Source organism: Falco cherrug, chromosome 6, assembly GCF_023634085.1.
Source record: "Falco cherrug isolate bFalChe1 chromosome 6, bFalChe1.pri, whole genome shotgun sequence".
Lineage (NCBI taxonomy): Eukaryota > Metazoa > Chordata > Aves > Falconiformes > Falconidae > Falco > Falco cherrug.
Genome location: NC_073702.1, coordinates 7,031,009 through 7,056,923, shown reverse-complemented (window position 1 = coordinate 7,056,923; position 25,915 = coordinate 7,031,009). Strand labels below are relative to the sequence as shown.

General features: G+C 40.2%; 1 protein-coding gene across 36 annotated transcripts in view; it reads right to left on the bottom strand.

Annotated features, from left to right (window-relative positions):
• Nucleotides 1-25,915, bottom strand: part of SNAP91 (synaptosome associated protein 91) — a 71,083-nt gene that overhangs the window by 28,864 nt on the left and 16,304 nt on the right. For all 36 annotated transcript variants that reach the window (XR_008732708.1, XR_008732711.1, XR_008732710.1 and 33 more), the window contains 11 exons: nt 21,224-21,366; nt 20,063-20,138; nt 18,204-18,306; nt 16,567-16,660; nt 15,205-15,316; nt 13,689-13,795; nt 12,281-12,322; nt 8,558-8,628; nt 7,088-7,115; nt 5,589-5,698; nt 4,327-4,427 (listed from right to left, as the gene is read on the bottom strand). Coding sequence is in view for 30 of the 36 variants with exons in the window: in XM_055713269.1 (XP_055569244.1) it covers nt 4,327-4,427; nt 5,589-5,698; nt 7,088-7,115; nt 8,558-8,628; nt 12,281-12,322; nt 13,689-13,795; nt 15,205-15,316; nt 16,567-16,660; nt 18,204-18,306; nt 20,063-20,138; nt 21,224-21,366 (987 nt within the window). In the remaining 6 variants the exon portion in view is untranslated. The remainder of the gene's footprint in view (nt 1-4,326; nt 4,428-5,588; nt 5,699-7,087; nt 7,116-8,557; nt 8,629-12,280; nt 12,323-13,688; nt 13,796-15,204; nt 15,317-16,566; nt 16,661-18,203; nt 18,307-20,062; nt 20,139-21,223; nt 21,367-25,915) is intronic.

Sequence of the window (25,915 nt, the reverse complement as noted above, 5' to 3'; positions counted from 1 at the left end):
TCGAAGCTTATTTAAATCAATAAGCTAATAGCAGAACATGCTCGGGTACCAAAGAGAATCTCAAGATAATTCTGCTTAGTTGCACGTATTTTCTAGGCCAAAGTAGTTAGAAAGCAGTCAAAATCAACATGACAGTCATTAAAAGTAGGCAGAATTCAGCTTATTGTTCTGCCGAAGTGAGCTGTTGCGATCCACCCACCAGCCCTGCAGCCCTTCACAAAACTGGCACCAAAGCCAGGGTACTCTAGCAGAGAGCAGCCTGAAATACAGTGTTCAGTGACTTCAGGATACAATGCATGGCATCCCTACTGCCCCAAGTATATTCCGAGAGGCAAACAGGCTGTGGTTCTTGTACTCAAGACAACTATTTAGCAAAGAAAAAACAGGAGACCGGCTCCTCTTTGAAAGCTTCTCCTGCATTTGTAATAGAGCAAGCAGAAACAGCCACCTCTGCTAACACTTGCTATGAGGACCATGACTGATTGACAATATAAGCAGGTTGGCTCTGTTCCAACTTTGGTTCCTTAGTTAACTGTTTCTGGAAGTCAGTGAAACATCTTTAATGACAGACTTCCCCACAAACTGATGTCCTCTAAGATTAGTCAGATTGAGCTCAAAGTGAGCTTTGCCTAGATAAACCCCAACTACATGCTATAAAAAAAAAATCTGTGAAAACTAACCCGTCTGGCCTATTACATTTTTATACTGCAGTTAGAATAGTCTGAGCTCAACAACTGCCTATTTACTAGCCAGTAGCTCGGCCTGGCTCCTAGATTCCTTGTACATGTAACAGAGTCATGGCTTCATCTGATGCACACCGAACAGTGAGCGGAGTCCAGATGCTTTTCTGTGGGTCAGTATGGAGGAAGCAAAATGACTTGAGCAAGCACAGCTCAATCTTCACAAGTTTGTCTTTATTTTACAGTACTTGTTAAAAAGCTACCAAGGAACCACATGCAGGTATTTTCGTAATTGGCTCCTTGGGAGAACTCTACTTGAGACTGACTGAACAAGCCGAGGTAAGTCAAAACACCATTCTGAAAGAACATTAACAGTGTATTAGAGATGTAGCACTCTGGTATTTCATTACTGCACACCAGGTGGATGTCTCACAGCTAGACGTGAAACAAGCAACTGCTGGCAAACTCTTACCTTCTATTAGCTTCTTCTTCAACGCATTTTTGTTATCCAATTATGTTATAGATCACAATACAGTGAAATTACAATTATCCAGCATGGCAATCTACCTTTACTCTTAATACTGGAAGGATTAAAACCAATGCTCTATTGTACAGTAATATTTAACTATACTAATAGAAAATCCATGTTCTAATGCACACTGCAAGGTAGTTAGTTCAGTAGTTAGAAATTCAAGTCAGTCTGCTTTTACACCTGAGAGTCAAACCTCATGAGGCTGCAGAATTTGACCTACTGTATTTTTTGTAATATTAAAGTCAAATTTGCTTGCCAAATGCCTATCTATTCACCTTGCGGTATGTTGCAGGCAACTTGTTACCCTACCTTGATCATCTCCTGTTAGCACAAAAGTGTAGATTTTCACGTTATAGTTCATTTGCTAGATAACTTACACTGTATTCAGAAATATACTAGTTATACAACAAAGTATACAGTGCACTGTCTATACCACTAAATACACAGTGTACTATACCAAATATACAGTGTATGCCAGAATACATGGAATCTACACTGCCAGTGAGATTGAGAAAGCAGGATCATTTGTTGGTGATGTATTCCTGAGGTTTATGTGACATGTAAAGTGGCATTTTGATGTTGCATCTTTAAGTACTTGCTATTTACATTTTCCCAACTATTCTGAACTGCAGCAATTCTTCCAGCTTCCTCTCCCTACTACTTTCTGACAAGTTGCTGTGTTAACTTGCTGTGGGCCAGAAGAGTTCTGCAGATGAGGAAGAAGCTCAAGTAGCAGGGAGGCACTGTTATACATTCTCCCAAAAGGCCTGGGTGGAAGAAAGCTCATCTTTTCCAGCCTCCTGCTCAGAACAGCATTACACCCAACACCAGATCAGGGCAGTAATGGCTTTGCCTAGTCAGGCCTTGAAGAATCTCCAGGAACGGAGAGTCCACTGGCTCACATCGGGGTCCTGCTCCACTACTGCCTTACCCTCCAAGTGAAATAATTTTGCCTCACGTCCAGTCTAGCTCTGAAGCTGCAGTATGTTGTTACCCTTCATTATAATCAACTATCACTTCCAACCAGATTTTGGCTCTGCTCTGTAACTCCCCTTCAAGTAGCTGTAGGCCACTAGTAAGAGTTCCCTTTAGCCTCCTCTTTGCCAGATGACAGCAGCCCAGCTCCCTCAGTCTCTCACTGCAGAGATGTGGTCTAGATCCCTGGAGTCCTGCCAGTCTTCTGCCAACCCCCTCTCCCTTAAACAGGAGAGCCCAGAACTGGATGCAGAATTCCTGATGTGGCCTCACCTGCACTATTTAGAAGGCTCTGTAGTACCTGTGAGGTTGTGCAATTTGTAGTGACTAGTGGCTTCATCCTCCAGATTTAGTTTAAAAAAACCCAACACCTTAACACAGGCTGAAAGGATTTCTCATTACCAGATGAAACATTAATGGAAATTTCAGTATTTTCACCACAAAGGCATTCCAGTTCTCCATTTATGCATGTCTGATATGGTGTTTGGCAATTATTTAAAACAGTTGAAAAAAAGAAAAAAGAAAATAAAAAGGGCAAGATTCTGGTGTAGTAACAGGTCATCATACCTGGACTCCTGCCAGCAGTAAAGCAGGCAAACCTGAAGCTTACTAAGATACCAAAATGCTATTCTGAAAGACAAGACTGAAGTATACTTGAGGTCAGTGATAATCTTGACCAAAGGAAGAAAAGTTAGCTGTCCTTTTCTGTTGTGGAGTAAGAGGACTAGGTGCATTACAACTCAATTTTAGTTTTCAGTAATTCAGAAGACCAAAAACACCTAAGTTCCAAACTACAGGTGCTTTGTTCAAAAGAGCAAAGAAAAAACCCAAATAAATCTGCTTTCAATTGCAATGTGAATCAGTATTTTACAATATTAATGGCTATTTACTCTGCATAACTGTGCAACTGCCTAAAAAATTAACTGAGAGGCCTGAGCTCTTTTGAACATCTCAAAAGCTTGTGTTCCAGTACTTGGCAATGACAAAGCAAGACAAATAGGATGCAATCAAAAACTGCAGAATAATTAGTCCCAGGCATCCTAGAATAGATGACTTTTTGGTCTTGTTTTCTGGGTAAGATTATACTTCAGTTAATAAAACTGACACTTCTGGAAAAAATAAAGTAAATCCATTCAACAGATTAAACTGGAATATGCAAAACATGGTCTGTGTGACAGCCGTAGCTAGCCTCTCATTATGAAATGGCTGAGATACAATGTCACCTTTAATGAACTAAAGCTAAAAAGAGAAATGTGGCATGCAGAAGCCACTAGTACCCAGTATCAGCATTCACGGCAGTCAGCGTGACTCAGTGTACCACTCTTACCGTGAGAGCGCTGATGAGTTCATTAAGCAGCCACACCAGCTTTCTTAACATTACACCGCAGTGGGTTTACAACTGTGTAAGTTAAATCACATTTACTGGCCTAATTCATTGTCTTCACAGGACAGGAGAGAACACTGCCTGCATGTGTTGCGGTCCTCTCCAGTTCGGCAGCTGCCAGTGCTGCTGGGAACAACAGGCTCAGCTCACCACAGAGCTCACCTTTCAGACTGGTTAGGTATTCCTCTCTGAAAGCATTCAGCCCTCTGCTTCTGTTTTCATACTATTATTCTAAGCGGACAAGGAAGATTTTAATAAAACGTGTTAGGGGTTGTCAGAGGTAATCACACTTGCAGCAGAACTAATTTGTCACCGTTGGCTTTAGATGCATCGCTGCTTTAAAAGGTGTTTTTGACTCTCCCCCTACTGATCTGTGGGCTTTGCTTTATGAACAGCAGAGCCGACTTCTGCCCTCACCTTGCCCATGAACACGAGCAGTTCTAGTTCTTCTGTTTTAAAGTGCCTACCCTACCTGTTCACCTTCAGCCATCCCCCTCCTGCTCACTTTTAGTCACATAATCCTGGCTCCTCCCAGCTTTGCAGTCAGGCCCTTATAAGCAGCTTATACCACTATGCATATCCCTGGAAAAAGAAGTAGCCTTGTGCTGCGAAGGGATGCCTGACTGTCAGGTCAGCAGAAGCCTGGCATTGAGCTGGGCACATCCTGTGCTAGCAGAGAAAGAGCCAAGGTTCAGTTCAGCCAGGCAAGAAGATGGAGACTGCAAGAACAGATGCTGACAGCGAGGTTTTTCTACCTCCCCATGAAGTGGCTCCAGCAGGGGCTGCTGGAGCTGCCTGCCCAGTAGCGGCGAAATCTGGCTGAAGATCCAGAAGATCGCTGGATGGTTTGGAAGAGCTGCCAAGGAAAGGAAGAGAGTTATTATTAAATACTGGAGGAATTTGCCCACTTTAATCAAGTATAGAAACACAATCATGACAGGATTGTAGGAATTACCCTTTGTTTGTACGACTGATGAAATCACTGAGAGACACTTGGGGTTTTTTAGGCCTTGGGATCAGAGCAGTGGCCATAAACACCTCTACTGCAGTAAATGCTGAGAACACATTACACCCTAGGATGGAACCTTAACTTTCTTTCATTACTTGACAATGGCATTATAACAGATCTATGAGACTTTAACAATCCTAAAAAAAACCAAAAAACAAACAAAAAAAACCCCACCCAAAACCAAGGTCTCAGGTGGCCCCTAAGAACAGGGCACATAACTGCTGTGACTGAAAACAGCTCCATTCTACTTCAATATTTCATTGTGCCATATCAGAAAGCAAGAAATCTGCATTTCCAGGCAATAAATAGGCATTAGGCAGAAGAGAGCTGGCAAAACTACAACCTAAGCCAGTCAGATATATGCTTAGGAAACAAGGTCTTGTTCCTTTAGAACACTGAAATAATAAACAGTAGAAGCTCTTTCTTCAGTTATTTAACTGAAATTTAACTGAAGTTAGTCACGTCTTCAGACTTTTGGTTCAAGCTTAGAGCTTTTACATTTCTAGAGTTCTTTCACTTCTGCTCATCACAATGCGCAACAGCAGTTTGTTCTGGTCTTAACTTGAAAGTACTGTTCAGATTTTCTCATTGGTCAAATGTTTATTTTTTATTTTAACCTCCAAAAGTTCACTATTTTTGTGCTTCGTTAAGTGATTTGAACAGCAAGAAAAAGGAATCTTAATCCAGCAGTTTTAGAAACAGAAAACTGAAAGTCAGTAAAAACTAATTTGGATTTGCACTTTACTTCACTCTATTAAATTAAAAGTTTGTTTGGAATGGTAGTACACACTAGTACACTGAAAGCAAATCAGTGGCTACAATTATTATATATATTTTTTGTGTGTTACAGCTCATTTGTGATCTACACTGGTAGAAGAATGTAGCCCACTCAATACTGATGTATATTACCTGTAAAGTACACAAAATCTTGCAGGCAAGCCTCCTGTTACAGGTGTGACTTCAGCACCTACACCAAGCTCAGTAACTCAAATATGCTTTTTAACTTACCTGACTGGAGCAGCTGTAGATGAAGTTGCAAAAAGATCAACTGGAGGAGATGTATCAATAGTTTTTGCTGGAGTAGAACTAGGAGATGTAACAGTTGTGGCTGGCGAAGACTGGAGAAAAATTTTAAATACACATTCAATATACCAACATTTCTCCACAGGTAACTCGTGCATAGATTCACTTGCTTTAAAAATCTAATTTTGACATCAGGTCTTCTTATTGTGAGCTGTTCCCCCCTTTGAAAGAATGTAAGGATGATTGGGCTAAGTTTTCAGAGGGTGGTGGAGCTGAGAAACTCCAAGGTGACTCCACCTAGCAATGCCTGGCTCAAGACAAAATGCCTATTGCATGCATTCAGAGAACCTGCAGACACCAGTGGACAGTCTCATATGAGCTTTGGTCCCTCACGTTGAAGACTCACCCAACACCTAAGTAACTGACTCAGGCTTGTGATCTGGAGTTGCCTTACCTGCCTTTTAAATCCCAGTTAGGGTAACTAACAGTTCCTATGTGTCAAAGGATTCTCAGCAAGTTCCAAGAAAATAGTTTGCTCCCCAGCAAACTCCCTCCTCTCAGTTTTAAGACCATCCTGAAGATGGGAGAAACAAAACATTTCTGTGGGTTTGTTTCTACGTTTTGTCCTCAGAATGAAATATCTGTTCATCCCCAACATCACCTTAGTATTGTAACCACAGAAATGGTGGGAGAAGAGATATGGTTAGAAGCCGAGTTAAAAGTGTGTACGTAAACCCTCAAACTGAAGAGAATTTAAAGAGCCATCAACAGCTAACAGTTAAGTCCTTGTGAAGATGTAAAAGACACCTCAGCCTATGATTTTGCTTCATTAGCTCCTCCAATTCTGGATGAAGATACCTTAAGTATGGCAAGGACAGACACCCAGGAGAGTATTTTGCAACTCTTCCGTGCACTTGAAGACTCAAGTTACCTTGAAGAGTATCAATTTAATTCTAAAAGATACTATGAGCTTTGTCACAGCATCTCACACGCTAGAGAGATCCTTTTCTTAACGGACGAAAACAAGTCCTATGTTTGCCATTCTGACTACTTTCAAGAAAGAAAAAGTCAGAACTTCCTCCTAAAAAGCTGCAAATAAAGTGAAGAATTTGGAGGAGAAACAGTACGGAGTAAGTTTTTCACTGACATGAGGAATAAGGGGAAATAAAATAAATAAAAAAAAAAAGTTGAGATAGATATGCCTCTTTTATGCTTTCACAAAGCATGACCATCAAATCCTGGCAAAGCTGCTTAGCATCCTGCACTGGTATAAGCACTATAGTCCTTCAGATCAGTGAAGTACTTTTATGGGGCTACTATTTACAAGGCCATTAAAAGATGCAGTTTTGTCAATTAAGTAGGGCCTAGATGGCAAAGTCTAAAAAGCTGATTAGGAGATAGAAACTGAATTTTTTATGCTATTAAGATGTTCTAAAGCATTATCACCCAAACAAGAATTAACTACAGCAACTGGCAGTATTTACCTTGCTCAGAGGAGAAGGAGCCCCAGATCTAGAAAAAAAAAAAGGGGATTTTCAGATAAGTACACTTTTTGAAACTATGTTTCTGGTCATTAAAAATCCTGTAAAAAGACCAAAACCTAAGTGTGACAGCTTTCTGGACTTCTCTATAATTGCATGCCCTCGCCATTTCTCAAAATTCCATGTGCTACTTTAGACAAGGACTGCAAATTTTACTGCAAATTTTCATTTCAAATCTTAATGTTTTAAGCTAATTGGTATCACTGGATTATTCTGCCTTTTAAGTAAGTTCTACTAAATGGAGGAAAGGCAGAGATGCATGCAAATGTCTTTCTGTTGGGCCTACAGGAGCAAGTAGGAAAGAGTTACTAGGGCAAGATGTCACCATTATGACCATAATGTCACATTATAAAACCATGCAACAGCAGCAGAACACCAGTAGTATGGAAGCAGTTCTCCAACACAAGTGTCAGCAAATTTTCAGTCTGCTGTTCTTTTAAAGAAAGTCAGAGTTACTTTAAAATAATGATATTTATAAGTATGGAAACAGCTGGAAATCTAAGCTGAAAGTTCTCCCACATGCAAGAAAAATCACACTAACACCCACCAACAGGGCCTTAATCACAAGTCAAAATGTACGTTGGTGCATTTGTTTACTTTCGTCATTATAAGGTACGAAAATACTGCCACATATTTTTAGAGTTGTTTTGATGTAAAAGAAAGGAGGATCTGACGTTAAAACTGCACCAATATTGAACTAGCATCCATCCTATAGGTGGCTTGAGTTGGGCAAGTCCTAGGAGCTGTAGAATTGATTAGAAGATCTGGAGCTATGACAGAAATGACCAAAAGTAACTCAATAACTATATACAAATATAGTTATACTTAATAACTATATAAAAAACTATATAAAAAAGCAAGCAACAGTTTAGGTACAGTTTAAAGAAGATATCTATTTCTAAGTGTTCAAGCTATCTTAAAAAAACCCCAAACATCATCACATCTGCATGCAAGCGATATGCAAATATATGTACTTACCCTTCGCTAAATTGCAAGGAACGCAACAGTAAAAGAGAAAACACAGGTTTAGCTTAATCCTTCCTAGACTTAGCCATGACAAGTATCTAGTAAGAAGATGCAGAGCCATTAGAAAACAAATTTTGATAATAAAAGCCTTTGCAGCAGGGAAAAACAGTTCCTTCTAGGAGTTTTCCACAGTTAATTTTACTTAATTTGGGGAAATGTGTAGTTGTTCAGTGTGTTGCTGCCCTCCCCGCCCCCCTCCAACCCGTGTAAGGAAAAAAAAAGGTTGCCATTAAGATGACTTTGTAAGAGAAAGGAAAAGCTTAGTCCTAGCAGGGCTTATTTTCCAACTAAGTGACAAAAAGAGGTTGGGGGAGGCAAACCTAAACATCAGCTGGTCTCACACTGTTACTACTATGCCTTGATACATGGTATAACATATATACCTACTTGTTGCCAGGTTTTTTTCCTTCCAGTGAGTTTAGATGTTGCTCAAGGGTCTCCATGAGACTGCTAGGAGCCTTGAAAGCAAAGAGAAAGATACGCTTCTAAACACACTGCATTGACCTAATGATACTTTGAAATCTCACACCCACTTCCCTGAAGCCCACCATGTGCATGCTCATGCTGTTATTTTATTTACGCTACTGAAAACAGTGGATTTCCATGCTAGAAGTATTCAGGCAAAGACAGCTTTTGAAAGATAATACTGTGTCCAAATTTGCAGAGAGAAGACATTTACCTCTGCTAAATAGCACCTGAAGCCTTAAATCCAGGGTGTGCTGCTCATCATGCTTTCAGTCAGTATTAAACACTGACAACAGCACAGGTATCCACAGGGTTAATTTTAAGAGTTATAGGTTCAAGGTCATCCTTTCAGTTTCGATTTTAGTCAGACCTCCCAACACCTCTTTCATGACTAGAGGGTTAGGTAATATTTGCAGTCTAAACAAAACAAACTAAAAGTCCTTTCCCATACCCAAAGCAAAAACCCCTTTGGTTCAAGACTCCCAACGTCACAAAACTGTTTCTTCTCAAAATGGCAGCCAACCACAGGTTACTAAGCCCAGCAGCAAACTCACAATTCAGAAAGATTATTATTTTAGACATCGACAAAACCCAGGCTTTTCCAGGCCTCCCTGATCTTAAGATCCATTTTAAGCAACTTTTTTGTGGTCAGGCAATACCCCCAGGCATGCACTTGCTGTTACAATGGTAGATAGGAGAAGTAGTTGTAAATGCAAACAGTGTGCATAGCTACTCCAGTGTAGAGTCCAGATAAGTAGACTCCTACAAGATCAACAAGCAAGGAGGAAACCCTTGAGAGATAAAGTAGCATATAACAGTCAAGTATTTCACCAGGGTTACCGGTTCATCAATGGTACAGTCTTTAAATGGGAAATTCTCTTTATCAGTCTCTTTCAGATCAACCACAATTCCTGACAGCAATACCTACGGTGTTTTTAATAAATAGTGTTTTTAATAAATAATGTTTTTAATTTCAGGGTACACATATGCATGAAAAAAGTCAGTCTGAGATGCTTGAAAACAGACTATCCACTGCTCCTGTGTACAGTGTGCTGAAAACCAGCTGGCCTGCTAAGCCAGACATTTTAGGATGCTTAGTACCTGCTGGTACCAATGGACAGCTAATTGTACTTACAGCATCTGCATATTAATTTTGACATTAAAGCTAAGCAGTAAGGTAACTTAACACATGCAGAAATTTAAAATGTTCAAAAAAATCCTTAAATGATGGCTTGAGTTTAAATATGTCCTACATACATATGCAATGCAGGAACATCTTAACCATTGCTGCTTTTTTAGGCATATTTATTCATGTTCAACTAATTTGAGCACAATTAAAAATCCGGTTAAACACAAGTAACTTAGTTACAAGAATTCTCCAGCAGCAAGAAAAACAGGAACAAAGGCTCCCATTTGCTTAAAAAAAAATAACAAAAAACCCCAGACTTCTACATATTAAAAAAGGCTACAGCATAAGATACAAGTTGTACCTCCTTAAGCAGAAAGCTATATTTAAAAAAAAAAATTAAAAATCCATTATTTCCTGTTACCAGTTACCTCTACACATTTTAAATAGCTTTCCAATATACTATTCACAGGTTTCTTAAAAGCCAACAAGGTAACTGGAAACTCTCATCTATCAAACAATTCACAGAGGAAGCTTCAGAAAATTTCTACCTAGATGCAACAATTTGGGAGTTAAATATTGTCTGGTATCTATTTTGCAACACTGAACATTGCTTAATTTCTTCTAGATACTGCTTCAACATTAGACTAATTTAGCAGTCAGCACTGTGGTAGAACCTTAGAGATGGGTTCCCCACTAGCTATTTGGAGCAAGACTGCCATAGTTTAAGAATTGCTAATAACTACAAATGAGCCAAGCTCTTCAGCTGCCAAGACGCCTCCACAGCCTCCAAAACTTTGCAGCCACACTAGGAAGTCCAAAGATGACAGCTATTGACCTGTATTTCAGTACTGCGGCCACTTGTTTGGATTTACAGAGTACGTACACACACCCAGCGTCAACACAACCAACTTCTTGTGCAATATTACTGATATCGGCATGACTTGCTTTAGGAATGTAGGTATACCACTGGTATTATATACAATTATATATTATTTATTAGCTGAGATTCAGTTTTTATGATTCACTTTGCATTTATTTCTCACGGAGATACACTGCCTAGGTCTTGTACACAATCTACAGCATGTTGCAGATTAGCCTTACCAAGTGAGTCCCAAGCAGCCTTTGGGGGAATATAGCTATGAGCGGCTACCTGAGAAGACCACTGAAGTGGTCAGGCAGTTGGACTAGACAACCGTCGTAGATCCCTTCCTTCCAAAAGAACCATTCTATTAGATTTTAAAGTGCTGGTTCATAAGGTGAAAGGGACCCTCTGGCAAAAGTAACTAAGGCACTGCCGAGCCAGTGTGGTACTGACTGATGATGCAGAACAGGGCTTGTGCAGTCCCAGCAGGCAGCCTTTCCAGCAGACTGATGCAACACAAACAGATGCAGACAGAAGTGCTACAGGAATTTATAAAGCATATTTCATTAACTGAGTTTGAGGCGAGTACTTCTGGTTCAAGGATTTAGTTGATGACTGACTGGACCCTGTTGAAAAAGAGCCCCTGAGGTACAGTTAGGTGAACAAACTACTGCAGCTGTTTCAGAATTGGATTTGATATTCTACGTGCTACAAGAAGTCTAAGCTTTCCTCTGCTAAAGACAGGCTGGACTTCATATCCCCGTAGCATCTGAAACTCATAAAGATTAAAATTCTCCACCTTCACATCATGTCTCACTTTCAGAATTTAACCGCCTTTTTAACCAAGACAACCACTATTCCAACACTGACTGAAACCAGGCTTTCAAGAGGCTTTCAGAAACTGCATATACATAAGTTACGAACACATTCAAAAGTTAGGATTTACAACTGTTAAGCAGTTTGGGCTGCTCTTCTGTTCCGATTTTACTGGCATCAACACTGCCACGAGTCTTCAGCATGGATCTCTTCTTCCAAGTAAATATTCTTTCCACATTAAACACAAAGCCAGGCACTCAGGCCAATTTGCAAGCAATACTGAAAATGGGCCAGCACAAAAGAATTTAAGCAGCTACAGCATAAGAGAATTTTGATGTTAAAAAGTTGTGATGCATACTGACAGATGTTAGAAGTTTTGGTGCATACTGACAGAGAAGTTCAGCAATCAAATCACAACTTCTGCATTTAAACTTCAAGTTCACTGTACCTAGAGCAAGACAGTAGTGCTAGTGCTGCTCTGACTTTCATCTCTGGACCAAGACTGTGTCAAGGAGAGATTATTAAGCAAGTCACTCCACAATCTCTACACAGTCGATTGTCAAAAATGAACTTGAGCTACAAGCTGTGAAAATCTGTCCTTTAGCAAGGAAAGAGCAAAACAGTCCACCCTTCAACTACAGGTTGGAAGTCATAATGAAAGACATTAATTATGTCAGTCTTAAAAAATAGCTTTGGGCAGTTCTTATTTGCAAGCTGGGAGGGCTTTAAAATGTTAGGTGGTATGACTTCCTACCAACATTTACATTCCTGGTATGCTTCCTAATTACAGAACTTTCAGTTATTACACAGACCCAAGAAGACTACAAGAGAAGCTTACCTGCGTAAGATCAGGGATATCACCTTTGTCAATTCCAACTTGCTGTGGATGTAAAAAGTAAAATGTTAAGTGCATTATTCAACTGCAGCAGGCACTAATTTTGACTAGAACTGTGGTACTCTTGCTCTTCAACCTTTAATGCACTTTTTATCTTTAGAAAAAAAGACTACAAAGTTAGCAAGTGCAGATGCCCATCTTTCCAGTAGCTACTACCTTCAAAAACCTGCAGCAGTCTTATTTTTTTTAACAAATTAAACATCCATTAAAAAAAAAGGGGAGGTGGGGGGGTGGAAGCGAGTTTGATTCCACCCAAGTAAAGTGCATATTCCATACTGCAAGTCAGGTAGGGCTTTCTGGTCATACAGTCTTGTCTCAGAAGACAGCATTACTGAACTGCCAAACACACGCTGTCCAGATACCTGACTATCCTAATGAAGTTCCCTAAAATTCAGCCAGTACACAAATCCTAGAAGGCATCACCAAAAAATGCTAATGCTCAAGTCACTTTGTTGTTCCACCCTTCTCTCCTAGCATTTCAAATACAGCAAGATGAGGTTTAAATCTTCTATTAGTTGTCCTGTTGCTTCACCATAGCTCTTTGAAGTGCCTCTTGGTTTAGCTTTTGCAGAAGAACAAGTTCCACTGCACCTAGTCATCCCAAAGTACAGTCACTACAATCCCTGTCCTGCAAAGCTGACCTATAGATGTCTAAAGTACTTCAGTCCGCAAAGTTCAACATTCATAGCTGACATGCCATGCCATTTGGGAGTCTAGCAGGCTTCTTCATAAATAGTTAAGCAAATTTGCAAAGAAAGAATCTTTTTATTCAGCTCATTACTGCTGTCCATTACAATGAAGCATGAAACATGGAAAATGTGCATTTTGTGCCAAGGAGCCAACTACCACAAATGAGAGCCTAGTAAAAGAGTTAAGTAACCACGTAACATTTATATTATCCACATAAGAGGATGATAACAAGATCAGAATCAGGAAAATCTCACATTCCAGTTAACTTGTAGCTGGCTGCAAAGATTTAAAAAGCAGAGTTATAAAATCATTGCACTTTTATTCCTAATTGCTCTATCTTCCTCTAATGTTCAACCCTGTCCTAGAAGCATGCATTTATTGCAATGCTATCAAGAAATATTGATATGGTTGAAGTCATGTCATCTGTTAACATTACCAGGAAAGTTGAGGCTGGCTGCACAGTAGAAAGATGTGGAAGTCCTAAGCAGGTCTTAACTACCTCAAGAAGAGCTGAACAATCAGATCCAGGAACTTATATACTGCCTCACATCTGTACACAGTGAGTCAGATGCTTAACAAGTGCAATTAATATTTTATATCAGTGCTAAAATAATCACAAAATACTTAAGTGTCAGACTCCAGAAGACTGGAAGTCACTTACCTCTGCAACTTTAAGAAACTCTGATACTCTGGTCATTCGAGTAAGAAATCGTTTGTAGATTTCAAGAGCATCTTTACATTGTCCCTTTTTCATTTCAAAAAATTTCTCTAGAGAAACAATTTGGCAAATTTCAGTTAAGTTATCTTACATTAGGTCTGCATTCATCAGCAACTCTAGTTTTCAGGAAAATCACACTTCAAGAATATTGCACTCCATTAACATTTTTCTACTCCGACACTAATCTAGTGGTGTTCCTAGTCCTTAGCAGAATTTAGAAATCGGGCTTGCTGAGCTGCTAAAGAATTATATAGACTGGAAAACTGCACCCCAACCAGCTGTAGCATTGTGTGTGATGTAAACCAGGTTTTTAAAAATAAAACGTAAGGAGGTGAAGTAGCTACCAAACTTTAAATTCAAAGCAATTAAGGATACTTAAACATATATTAATACATCCTCTCCCAAATTGTATTTATGCCAAAGAACAGTACTTTCTCTACTTGAGTAGCTCTCTAAAGTTGGTTTGTGCCCATTATCAAGCACAACTGCCACATACTTCAACCTGAACTTACGCTTTAAGTAGCAGTAAACAGCAAAATCTCAGTCCAGTTTTTATGCCCAACACATTTCTATCTGCTCCATAAGCTTCCCATGCCTATAGTTTCAGTCAAGACACTTTTCTGAAACCACCAGAAAGTGTTGCAACATGGGTACAAAAAAACCTGTCTGAGCTTTACAGCTCAGGAAAATCTTCTTGACTGTTTAGTCCCTGTAACCTCTCTGTTTCTTCCTTTTCTAGTTGCAGCCAGAGTTTTAGGTCAGTCATGCTGGCCAAGCAATCTCAGTTTTCAGTTGTCTTTATATACCCGCTGAGGTGCTCAAAAGTTTTAATAGTTGAAGCTTATTTTCTACAGGGTCAGTTATGTTTCCAGCAGTTTACAGCAACTCCTGGTGTTAGACTTCATCACAAAGCCTTTTGCAGGCACAGCTTAAGGTATGTTATGCTGGTGATCATGCCAAGCTGTCTGATCACCAACATGCTCACAGCCTTCTATAGACCTCGTAGGCTGGCAGTAGGTAGGATTCTGGAGGAGATCCAGCTTTGGCAGCCACGCTTTCAGACAGATCAGGAATGTTATTCAGGAGTATATTTCTTCATCTAAGGCTACCACATAGCATATAAAAGAGAAGAATCTGTGCATCTTAGAAATGCAATCAAAGAGTAAAAGTTGCTTTGCTAACCTTGCAGGATGTATTATGCAAGCTCACACAGCACTGTACATTTCTTAAGCACAGAGTCTTTAAGTAGACATCTGTACAATTTTAAGAGCGTATGAAAATCCAGCCTCAGACAAACACTAACGTAAGAGGTTATGGCTTAAAGTTTTCTCTCACTTCAGAATAGAACCCATCAAGAAAAATGTAGTTTTAATGAAAGTTAAGTCAAAAATCTGAAGCAGATTTGAAACTCGTTTTTCACTCGCACATGGTTGTGAGACATAGACACCAGGTTACTTACCTAGTAAGTTAATAACCCCATCATTGTAGCAAGCAAAAAGTTTGATAAGATCTTTAAACAGAAGCATGAACGCAGCATTTATGACACCATTTGTCAGTTCATTTGGATGAACCTACAAATAAAATACCAGTTATTTACAACAGATGTATTGATTGCAGTCAGAATTTTTTAGCTTGCACCAGGTATCCGATGCTGTTATAGACAGAATCAAGCGCTGAATACAAGCTTTCACACAAAGAAACCAAATGAAGGTTTCAGTTAGCAGATCACGGATTGCTTTCTTCACCACTCCAAAACAATCCACCACGCCACAGGAGTATCCCCATCAACAGTAAACACCTTAGTCTTGACTCCTTCACCTATCACAAAGAGGAGGAAGGCAGAAATGCTATTAACAAAGTTTTAATGAAACTGGACAAAAGATGTCAGTTCACAGCAGAGCTTGCCAAAACCTCAGCAGTCTACAAGATAATACAGTCGGGTTAATGATGTCGAGACACTTCCAACTCCTACGTTAACTTAGGCAGAACATAAGTGCTCATTTAAAAAAAGATCTTTCTTTGATTAAAAACATCTCCTCTTCTGAGACCGCTATCACTATTGCTATCCTATTTAAAGAACAAAAAAACCCACTAGGCTTTCCTCCGAAAGCTGTAATAGGCCCTGTCTTCCACCTGGAAGCGTGTCCTTCTGCCCACCAAAAACAGAAGAACCTCAAGACCGATTCTTTCAAAGACCTCTCTGCAATGTTACACTGTACCTCCTACAACAACTGACCCCTGTTTTTATCCTTAAGGCAGATAAACAATCTGACCAACATTCATAACATTATAAATACATTGTAGACACTTATTTCTATGAAGAGTCTAGATTAAAAGTTTAGTCAAGTTAGTTTACAGCTGAAAACCAGATGAAGATTTTGAGGAAGCCAATGCACATGTATTTTAATTGCTCTTTCCCTTCTCCCAAAAATAAATTGGCTGCCAAGAGACAGAAAAAAAGATTCTTCAGTCTCCTTTGTTTTGTCCATTTCTTCCCCTCACTGCTGAAGCAGAAGATAAAACTCCCAACTCCAAGTCAGCATTCCTCAATGCCCCTCACTTCCCAGGCTGCTCCTCTACCCTCTCTACAAAAAAATATTGTAATAAAAAAAAAAATGTAGTGCAATCTGCACAAATCACATGTATAGGAAAGGGCCATCCTTCACCGCACTACCTCAGTGGGACACTGCAAAGAGGGGTTTCTGGCCCACACGAAAGGATGATCAGTAAAGCATTACCTACAAGGTGAAATGTATTCATTACAACACAGCACTGGTAAGTCACTGCCCCATGTGAATGCTGGGTCAGCTTCAATACATACATCAAATTCAAGTAGTGCATCAATTTGTTCCTGCAATATTGGCATACTCTTCAGCAGCTTTTCAGGTGCCATTGTTCTCATTACACCATCAGCTCTGCAAGAGGGAATACAGATTAGAAGCCATGGCATTTCCCCTTTCCTTTCCCCTAAACTGATTTCTTGTATAAATTTAACTTTAAAGCAGCTATAATCCATTTCAAACATCTGGAGCACTGTCTGATTCTCCTGCTTCTCACATTATCATGAGAGCTGGCATGAAAAATACTTCATCCAGCCACCCTCCCTGACAGCAGGTGAGGCAAGGTTTTGTGCTAGAGTGATGAATGAAGAGATTGATCTCTTTATGGAATGAAGACACTGAGAGTTTGAATAACTTGACAGGAAATACTGTCACAGAAGTACTTAGAGACCTGATAGTCTTTGTGCATTAAGTTTGCTAAGAATAACTAACGACAACTCATTGCTGACATGTCTGTGGGCGCTGGAGACAAAACCACTCCATAAGCTGGTTTCTTCTCCCATCAAGTGCCACAATATATGCATGCCAATTCAGCGACAATTTAAATCAGGGCAATCTTTGCTTACAGTTTCCTTCCTCGGTATTCCTGGTACTAATTAATTCCATTACTCCTTCAGAGCTCTTCCACTGACTTTGACCTGCCTTATCAGTCCTGAACCATTACTCCGATGGGATCACGCAGCAGTCATGGATGTGTGGCATTCCTTAATTGCCACCCATAGTCTTATGGCTGTCTTCACGCATGCCCATTTTTATTCTGAATATCGCAAACCTGCACAACCACCACGATGTATTGCCCCGTTCTGGCTGCTGACAGGTACAGCATCTCCTCTCTGGAAACGCACACCGTTATTGTTACTTTATGCTATATTCTGAGGCATCACCTTGTCTCGAGCACCACAGATAACACACGTAGAAAACCTTTCCAAGAACATACAGCAAGGCAGGAATATAAGGATCACCAGAAACCCAAATTTAAGTTTATTTAACATGAAGTGTTCAAAGGCACTAGGTGACAAAGGGAACTTAGATGCTAGCACTACAGCAGCCTGCTGGATCAAAGCTTGCCAGAAATATCAACCCAACTAGCTACCAGTCTGCCTATCAAAAGCATCTTAGTGTTTCCTATTCCAGATAGGTTCAAGAGATAACTACTCTGGTCCCCACTATGAGAATGGCATCCAACTACACAGCAAAGCTGTAGGCCCTATACCTTCTGGCAGTTTGAGAAGCAGAAGAGGAAAGCCTGGCAGCAACGCCTACATTAACAGCTCAGAATCCCAAGCTGCAGAATACACTGGAACTGCCAGAAGGATCCTGTACACAACTCATGATTAGCAGGAGCATCATTAGCATGCAGTCAATTAAGCTGCACCTTCAGTGGGTGTTAAACCACTTGCTGTGTTGTCTGTGCTTCAAGAGAGAATCTTGAGCCACTAACGTTCCAGCTAGAAGAGTCAGAGACCAAAAAAATGTTCTGATAAATACCAACATACTACGCTGGCCTGGGTTAACAAGAGCAAAGTCACTGAAACACTAAAATTAAGCGCAGTGCCACAAACGAGACTTTAATGGGTCAGACAACCCTATCAGTTTACATACTTAAAATTTTGCTTACCCTTTCTTCACTCTTGCAAAGTCAAATGCCATTTGTCTGTAGGAAAATGCTTTTTCATTCAAGTATCTACTATAACGCCTTATAAAGGTGGACATGTCATAACCTGCAAAAAACAGTCATGCATTTTACATTTCATTTTCATGCTTGTTTGGAGGTTCTTTACTAATTGATAATATACAGTCAAGAGACCCTAAGGTGATCTCTGTTGCACTACACATCTCCACACAGAGAACAGGCATCACAAGACATCTTCCAGCTTCTGAAGGAAAAGCTGCACAAAACAGTCTACTGGCGTCCTCTGCTTCCAACAGATTCAACCAAGGCACCAGTGGCATGGTTCCTGGAGAAACCTGCTAGTGGCTTTTACACAGTTATGTGGTAACATAACTTGACAGCGAAATTTTTACCACTCTGTTAATGGGGAAAAAATGTCAATTTTACAAAAAGTTTTTACTGAACTGGTGCCTGACTTCCAGGATAAAGATAGATTTCAACTTAAAACACTCCTGCTATTTTATATATGTCAGTGCCTCCAACTCTTATAGGGACATTCAAAATTCCCCTGACTAGGTTTACCATAACAAAGAAATTATGATGGCATTCACAGAGATTAGCATCTTCTTTGAACTATGACACCAGAGATCTTCAAGGCACATAATACTGTACAAGAAGCCTCAAACTTCAAGTATTACAGTCTATCCTTCAGGTATTAATTTCAAAGTTTCTTCCTTTAAGCTACAGAAATGTGTGCAGAAGCCAACTCATCCTCCTCTTCAGTACAATTCCCTTTTTGCTACCTTCGCTAAAATCCACACCCCTTGACTTAGTCATTGACTGTATATTTTTTTTAATACCTCTCAACATGAAGTATCTCTGCCAACTTAGGCTTAGCACTACCAACTCTGATACCTCATTATCTGTGACACACTGTGTATTAGCTATGAAATGGCAATTTAAGTTTAAAGAAAGTGGCAAAGAACAAAAATGTGCATTTAACAGAATTCATTGCTGCCAAATGACAGTATCTTTGAGCAGGCGTAGCATGTTTTCCTTAGACATACACAGCTTTAATATTTGTTTGGCTTTGCTCCTGCCCCATGTTACCACTTCTGAAAGACGCTCAAGTCTTTTTGGTGTCACATGTCTCCATCGAGAGATGGAGTAACGCGGCATCGCTTCGATCCTGCCCATTATTGTAGCATTCCCACATTCTGCATGCAGTCTGCAAATACTCTCTGAAAGCTGCAGAATTTTGAGTTTTCTCTCTTCTCTAGTAAAAGTACCATGAAACAGCTTTTCCTCTGTTAAGTTAGGGAACAGGGAAAGTCACTAATAATTCCAGAGTCAAAAGTAGAAAAGCAAAATTTGTAAGCTTTAGAGGGAACAACTCCTTAATTTCTGCCTAGACCTTTCTAAATTCACTACTAAAACCAAAACCAGCTAGTGTCCACCCGGCCCCAGTTAAACACTTGTAGATAATTCCTAAGAAAAGCAGTGTCCCCAGGCAACCAAATTACCATTTAAGACTGAGTAAAAACCAAAAACCTAAATGGAAAGTTATCCATTTCATCCTTAACTCCTGTAACAGCTAAGGAGATAGCTGACTTGGCCCAGATTTCAACCAGCACTTTCTAAGGGAGTTTCACAGTTTCACCTTTTGGCTAAAACTTTTCCATGAACTGAGAAACACTGTTCTGAAGTTGTTCAGCAGTTCACTTGAGCTACTGTATTCCTTAAGTACTTATAAATGGCTTCAGTAGCACATTTTTATATTATTTGCATTTTATGAATGAAGGAGCAAACTAACAATAGTATCTCATGTAAAATCTTGTTGCGATTATAGACATGAGTAGGCTTACCATGAGATCCACTTTTGTCCAGAAAATTGCTGAGATTGAACAATGTGTTTCTAGATGCCAGGTACTGAATAAATCTCTGCAACACAAAGTTATTTTCTTATCACAGGCTGTATCTGAAGGCTTTGTACCTTCTAGTGGGAAGATTACCAGTCTAGTTCCAGCAGACACACTCGAAAACCCAGATTTTTGTCTCTAGTCTGCAGCACCTTCCTCAAAACCTTTTTCACCCATTCATATTAATTGCATTTAGCCTGAATCTCTACAAAACACCCTACTATATACATAAAAATAGATCCTGTGCAGAATACAAACCAGATTGTGGAAGGAGCAATAAAAGTGGTTAATTCTCAGAGATTTGAGGAAGCACAAGATATATCTGCTTACAAAGCAGCACATCCAGGCTAGTCCAAGACTTCTCAATCCAGCAGCCCCCAGTTTCAGCCAAGCCAAGGGCCTGTTTTAGTAACAAGGAGGCCCCACACCAAGTACAAGGACTAACAGCCTGAAACAGTTACAGCATGCAAATCAGAACATTGGCCAAAACTTGGAACAGAAAAATAGGACAGGAATAAAAATTTACGCTGTGACACTGGAGAAGTTCATTGCATGAAAACACTTCATATACAGCCAGGGAGGAATTGTTCCACAGGCATACAAAAGCTCTTTAAGTAAGTTTTTTGGTTTTATGCAGACATACGAGTCTGTAGAGCTCAATGAAAAGCAAGCACAAGGAAAACACAATCCAAAAGACTATCAAGCTGAATTTACAGATCTAGGAAGATTTTAACATTCATGCAGAGAGGGCAGCTGTTTGGATGGCAGTACACATGTGCCAGAACATCAACTTCGATGCCAGTCAAAAAGTCACAGGTAGTCTTTAATCCTGCATAGCTCTGTTTTCAGACAGCGCATCAACTGCCAGCATTGCTGAACAGCCTGCTGCTTGCTCTTACGCTATGGTTTTGTAAATAAAGAGACAGATAATCAGCATGCCTTCAACTACGTTGTTAAAGGTAAATTTGCTCCTCATCAAGAATCATTCTTGCCCTTTGTTGCCAGGTTATTACTGGTTCAGAAGAGATGCCTTTGAACTACTAACGTTTTTGGCTTGGAGTCTGCCCAGTGCCAATGTGGTCTCAAGAGAAAGCTGATTACACTTACCTCATTGCCATGAACCATTAGATGATGTGTGGTGACTAAGGCTTTAAATACGACCACCCAGCTACTATTTGTTGCTCGCTCAAAAAGCGTATCAGCCATCTGAGGAATATTCACGTTTGTTTCGTTAGTTGCTTGGATCAAATCTGTAAAAGAGAGAAAAGGAAGGTGTTAGATGCTACAAGAAAGACAAAAAAGTTTGCAGCATGACTAAGCTCTCAGCCCGCCAGGCTGCAGGCCATAGCTGTGACTAACAGCAAGTCAGTGCTTGCGTTCCACATTTAAAAAAGAAACAAAACCCCCTCAAAAAATAAGACTGTATTAGTACATGCTGACAGCAACACTGGTCTGACTCTTCTGTCCAACAGTACTAGCTTTCCAAGAATTCTGTCCTGAGCTATGCCCCAGCCTTACTCCATCTTCATCCCAGCTAACTGTGGCAGTTCACTACCTCTGGGTTAGATGAACGAGTATTACCGAACCCTTCACTTGCAAGCAATATGTCAAGCACAAACTGAACCCAGTCACATCAGCAAAAAGAGTTACCAACTGAAACAGATGCTCCAGTTATCTCAGAGGTTAGTTTCATCTACTGCTACAGCACACCTCATAGTCTCTACAGACCTAGACAGCAGAAAGGTGGATTCAGGCATGCATTAAGACCTCTTCAACAGCAGGAAAGAGCAAGGATAGACATTAGTTTATACTGAAGAGTAATAGCCTTCTGCAAGCAACTGCACCTTACACAGAAGAAATAAAACATTAGACTGTCTTAGGGTACAAGAATAAAATATAGTTTTATGTCCTGTGCATTAGGAAGGTGTAGACTTGCACAGAAGAATATGCAAAATTAAGATAAATACTTCAATCATAAGCAGTAGGGCTGCAACCTTTCTACTAGCATCTATGTCCCACATCTACTGACAGGATTTTTGACATACGACAGGTGATGTCTGTAGGTGATTACCTACAGACCCTTGCTAAGCAGCCAGCAATGACCTTCTACAAGCTATCGCCTGTTTTTGAGGCACAGCTGGAAACTGCATACTGCAACTACATGAACAAAACCTGCGTGATGCCAGACACAACCCCAGCAAGATTTCAGGAGACAACTTCATGCAACACAAAGAGCACAGAATACAGACCTAGTTGTAGGGCTGAGGCTTAAAGTTTGAAGACCTAAGTAGGAAAAGTTAAAAACTTTTAATTACTAGACTAAGCATTATGTGTGTTATTAACGAATATACTCATCTTTACTTTCCCTGAGAAGACAGTATCATTGTTAATGATCTTCCATGTATTTCTTTCCACCCTGCCCCAAGGCTAGAGATGTCCATCCAACTATTCAAGTCATTCTGTGACGACAGATATCCTTCCCTAGAAGCAGACAGGCTATTCTGTTGACTGATCCTTGCACACCTAAACTATGAGAGTCTGCTGCAAACACTCTACAGGGCTTCAGATCACCTGGGCAGCAGGGACACCACAGACTTGCTTTCCCTCCCCAGCACAACCCCATACATCGGGGGGTATTAACACTGCTAAGAGCAGAAAGTCAAGTACAGACTGTTGTTAAACCACTGATTATGCCTCTGCCGGGCAGGAAAAGTCCAGAGGATGGGACTGTCTAAACAGACTGGTAAGTGACATCAGCTGCTGAGAACCACCAGGTATGTTTCAGAAACCCACACTGTTGTACCAGAAGCATTCAGAAGTTTAGTAATTTATTTTCTTTTTTTAATCCATGCAAGTGATTTTTAGGGTGTTGTGGGTTTTTTTGTTTGTTTTACTTCTGTTAAAGAGACCAGTTTAAGATGGAAGAAGTCTACAGCTCAGAGTCAGAAGCCTGTGAAAAATACAGTGCTTGTGTTTATAACAGTCTTTCGTAAGTGCATAAGGGCTACAAGTTGTCTTCAGTTTCAGGTCAGTGGAATGATTTTCTGTAATGAGACAGAAGACAAATTACATATGTTTGCTAAGTTCAATTTTAAAATGTTTGTTGTGGTGTGGTTTTGTTTTGGTTGTGGGTGTGTCTTTTTTTTTTTCAGAAGATCTTCTGTAGCCTAAGTTAATTTCTATAACCTCAGTAGTACTGCTCTTCAAGGAGGCAGTTCTGCAGACAAAGCATTACCATAGTAAAGCCCTGCTATCAAATGACAACTGTTCAAGCTCACAAAATTCCAACAATTCCCCTCGATATCGTTGTACAAACAGGCCAATAAACTTTTATTCTGTACTGCTGATTAATGCACTATAGAAGACAGCGGTTTGTAAAAGCCTAGAAGCAAGTCACAAGTGGCTTGCTCACCATTTACCCTGTATTCAGAGCTTTTACTGCAGATGACAGCATTTGTCCTCAATATAAAGAAACATGCAAGTCCTAAGTTAGAGTATGTAGCTCATCATGAAGAGGGGTGCTGTAAGTTGTGCATTCCATCGGCGGATGTTAAGATAATGAAACTTCAGAGTCGTACACCCACAGCAATGCCAGCAATGGAGGCTACAAAGCACTACTCATATATGCTACTACAGCACTGCTTCAAAAAATCACCCAGGCATTTCTGCCTCCTCTCCAAACTGCTGGAAGGTACAGCATATCAGCCTGCAGCTCTGAATGTTTTAGGACACAAGTAATTACAGTGTGCCGAGCAGAGGGGTATGATTAAATTTAAACCTACTACTTTCAGAGCACAGAAGAGAATTACACCACACATGAAGATTTCACTTGTCATCTGAGAGGGGAAAAGAAAAGATGAGGGGTTAATTTTTGCAGAGCTGTTCCCCATTAAGTCACACCACAACGTTAAGGTATTCAAGCTTCCTGGGTTTCTTTCCCCAATACCATAAAGTCTCAGCTTAAGCAGCAATCATCAGCATCTGGAGCAACTCACAAGCATAGATAACGTCAACAAACTCTTGAGCAGCAGAGTTTGGTGGCTGAGCTAAATTTTAAAATAAGACTTGGCAAAATTAATTTGACGTCAGTGCGGTAAGGAAGGGTAGGTACAAGGAAAAAGAAAACTACATTTTCAAAAGATACAGATTCAAACATTTACTGGTGGGACAGAAACTTTGTTTTCGAAAGAGACAATGACATTCAGTCTTCCACACAAGTCACAGGTGGACTTGTTAACACAAAGCAGATAACCTTAATAAGTACCAGATGAAGAACAGCCCAGAAGCCACATAAAGCAATCTTACAAAGTTGATTCCATCTGGGGTACACACAAGAAGGACAAACAAGGATTAAAGGTACCTCCTGATGAAGTTTCTGCTACTGCAGGCATCCGTGTCAAGTATACTGACAGCTAATCCCCAAACCCAGAAACCGAGCTCAAATACAGATTCCAAGCCGAGTAAGAGATCGGGAATTGTACAGCAGTAGCAGCAAGTGCTTTCATCAGGACTTTCACAGAAATCAGGTAGTTGGAGTATGATGACCTATATACCCTTCATTTGAATCTATTTGTTTACTGTGGGACTAAATTATAATTGCCAAGTCACAGTACATGATTTCTCCTATTCCCTCTCTTCGCATTTTGATAGCTGCTATTTTGAAGCCTTATTCAGTCTAGAGATCCTTGTTTAAATTATAATTTGGACTTCAATATAATTTTTCTAGTTAAGTTTTGCAATACAAAACCAATGCATAAAGATTAAATAAATGGTTGCCAACTGTTTAACACCAAAACTTAAACATCAGTCTTAGATCAGCCAACTTTTTGACCCAGTGTCCTGGTTTCAGCTGGAATAGAGTTAATTTTCTTCCTAGTAGCTGGTGCAGTGCTGGGTTTTGGGTGTGAGACCATGTTGACAGCACACTGATGGGTTTGGTTGTTGCTGGGTCATGTTCACACTAAATCAAGGACTTTTCCGTTTCTTGGGCCCTGCCAGCCAGAGGGCTGGAGGGGCACGGGAATCTGGGAGGGGACACAGCCAGGACAGGTGACCCGAACTAGGTATTCCATACCATATGATATCATGCTGATCATATATAAGCTGGGGGAAGAAGGAATGGGGACATTTGGCATTATGGCATTTGTCTTCCCAAGTAACCATTATGTGTGATGGAGCCCTGCTGTCCTGGGGATGGCTGAACTCCTGCCTGCCGATGGAAAGTGGTGAACAAATTCCTTGCTTTGCTTTGCTTGCGTGCGCGGCTTTTGCTTTACCTGTTAAACCGTTCTTATCTCAACCCTTGAGTTTCACATCCCTTTCCAATTCTCCTCCCCATCCCTCTGGATGAGGGGGGAGTGAGCGAGCGGCTGCGTGGTACTTGGTTGCCAGCTAGGGTTAAACCGTAACACCCAGCTGACATCTGCAACTTAATTAGGGAAGCAGAACTGGAGTATGATTAACACCTTCATTAATAAAAGGATACAAAAACTGAAGATCAGTACAGGGTTCAGTGAGGAAGACACTTTGGTGCTTCATGACCTTTTAAAGGGACCACTAAAAGATGTGACTAGTTTTGGTGTTTGTTAAGATCATAAGGAAGGGAAAAAGCAAAAAAAAAAAAAAGAGTGAAAGATTTCAAGAAAGTTTCAGGATTTCAGACATCAGTCTCATTAAAAACCACTTCCTGGTTTTGAGAGGGGGTTTTTTTTAATGAAAGATTATACAACACTTTAAAGAATCTCTCTTATTCCTTTACCTTTTCAGATTGTATTCTGGATCTGGGCAGGGGTTTTTTCC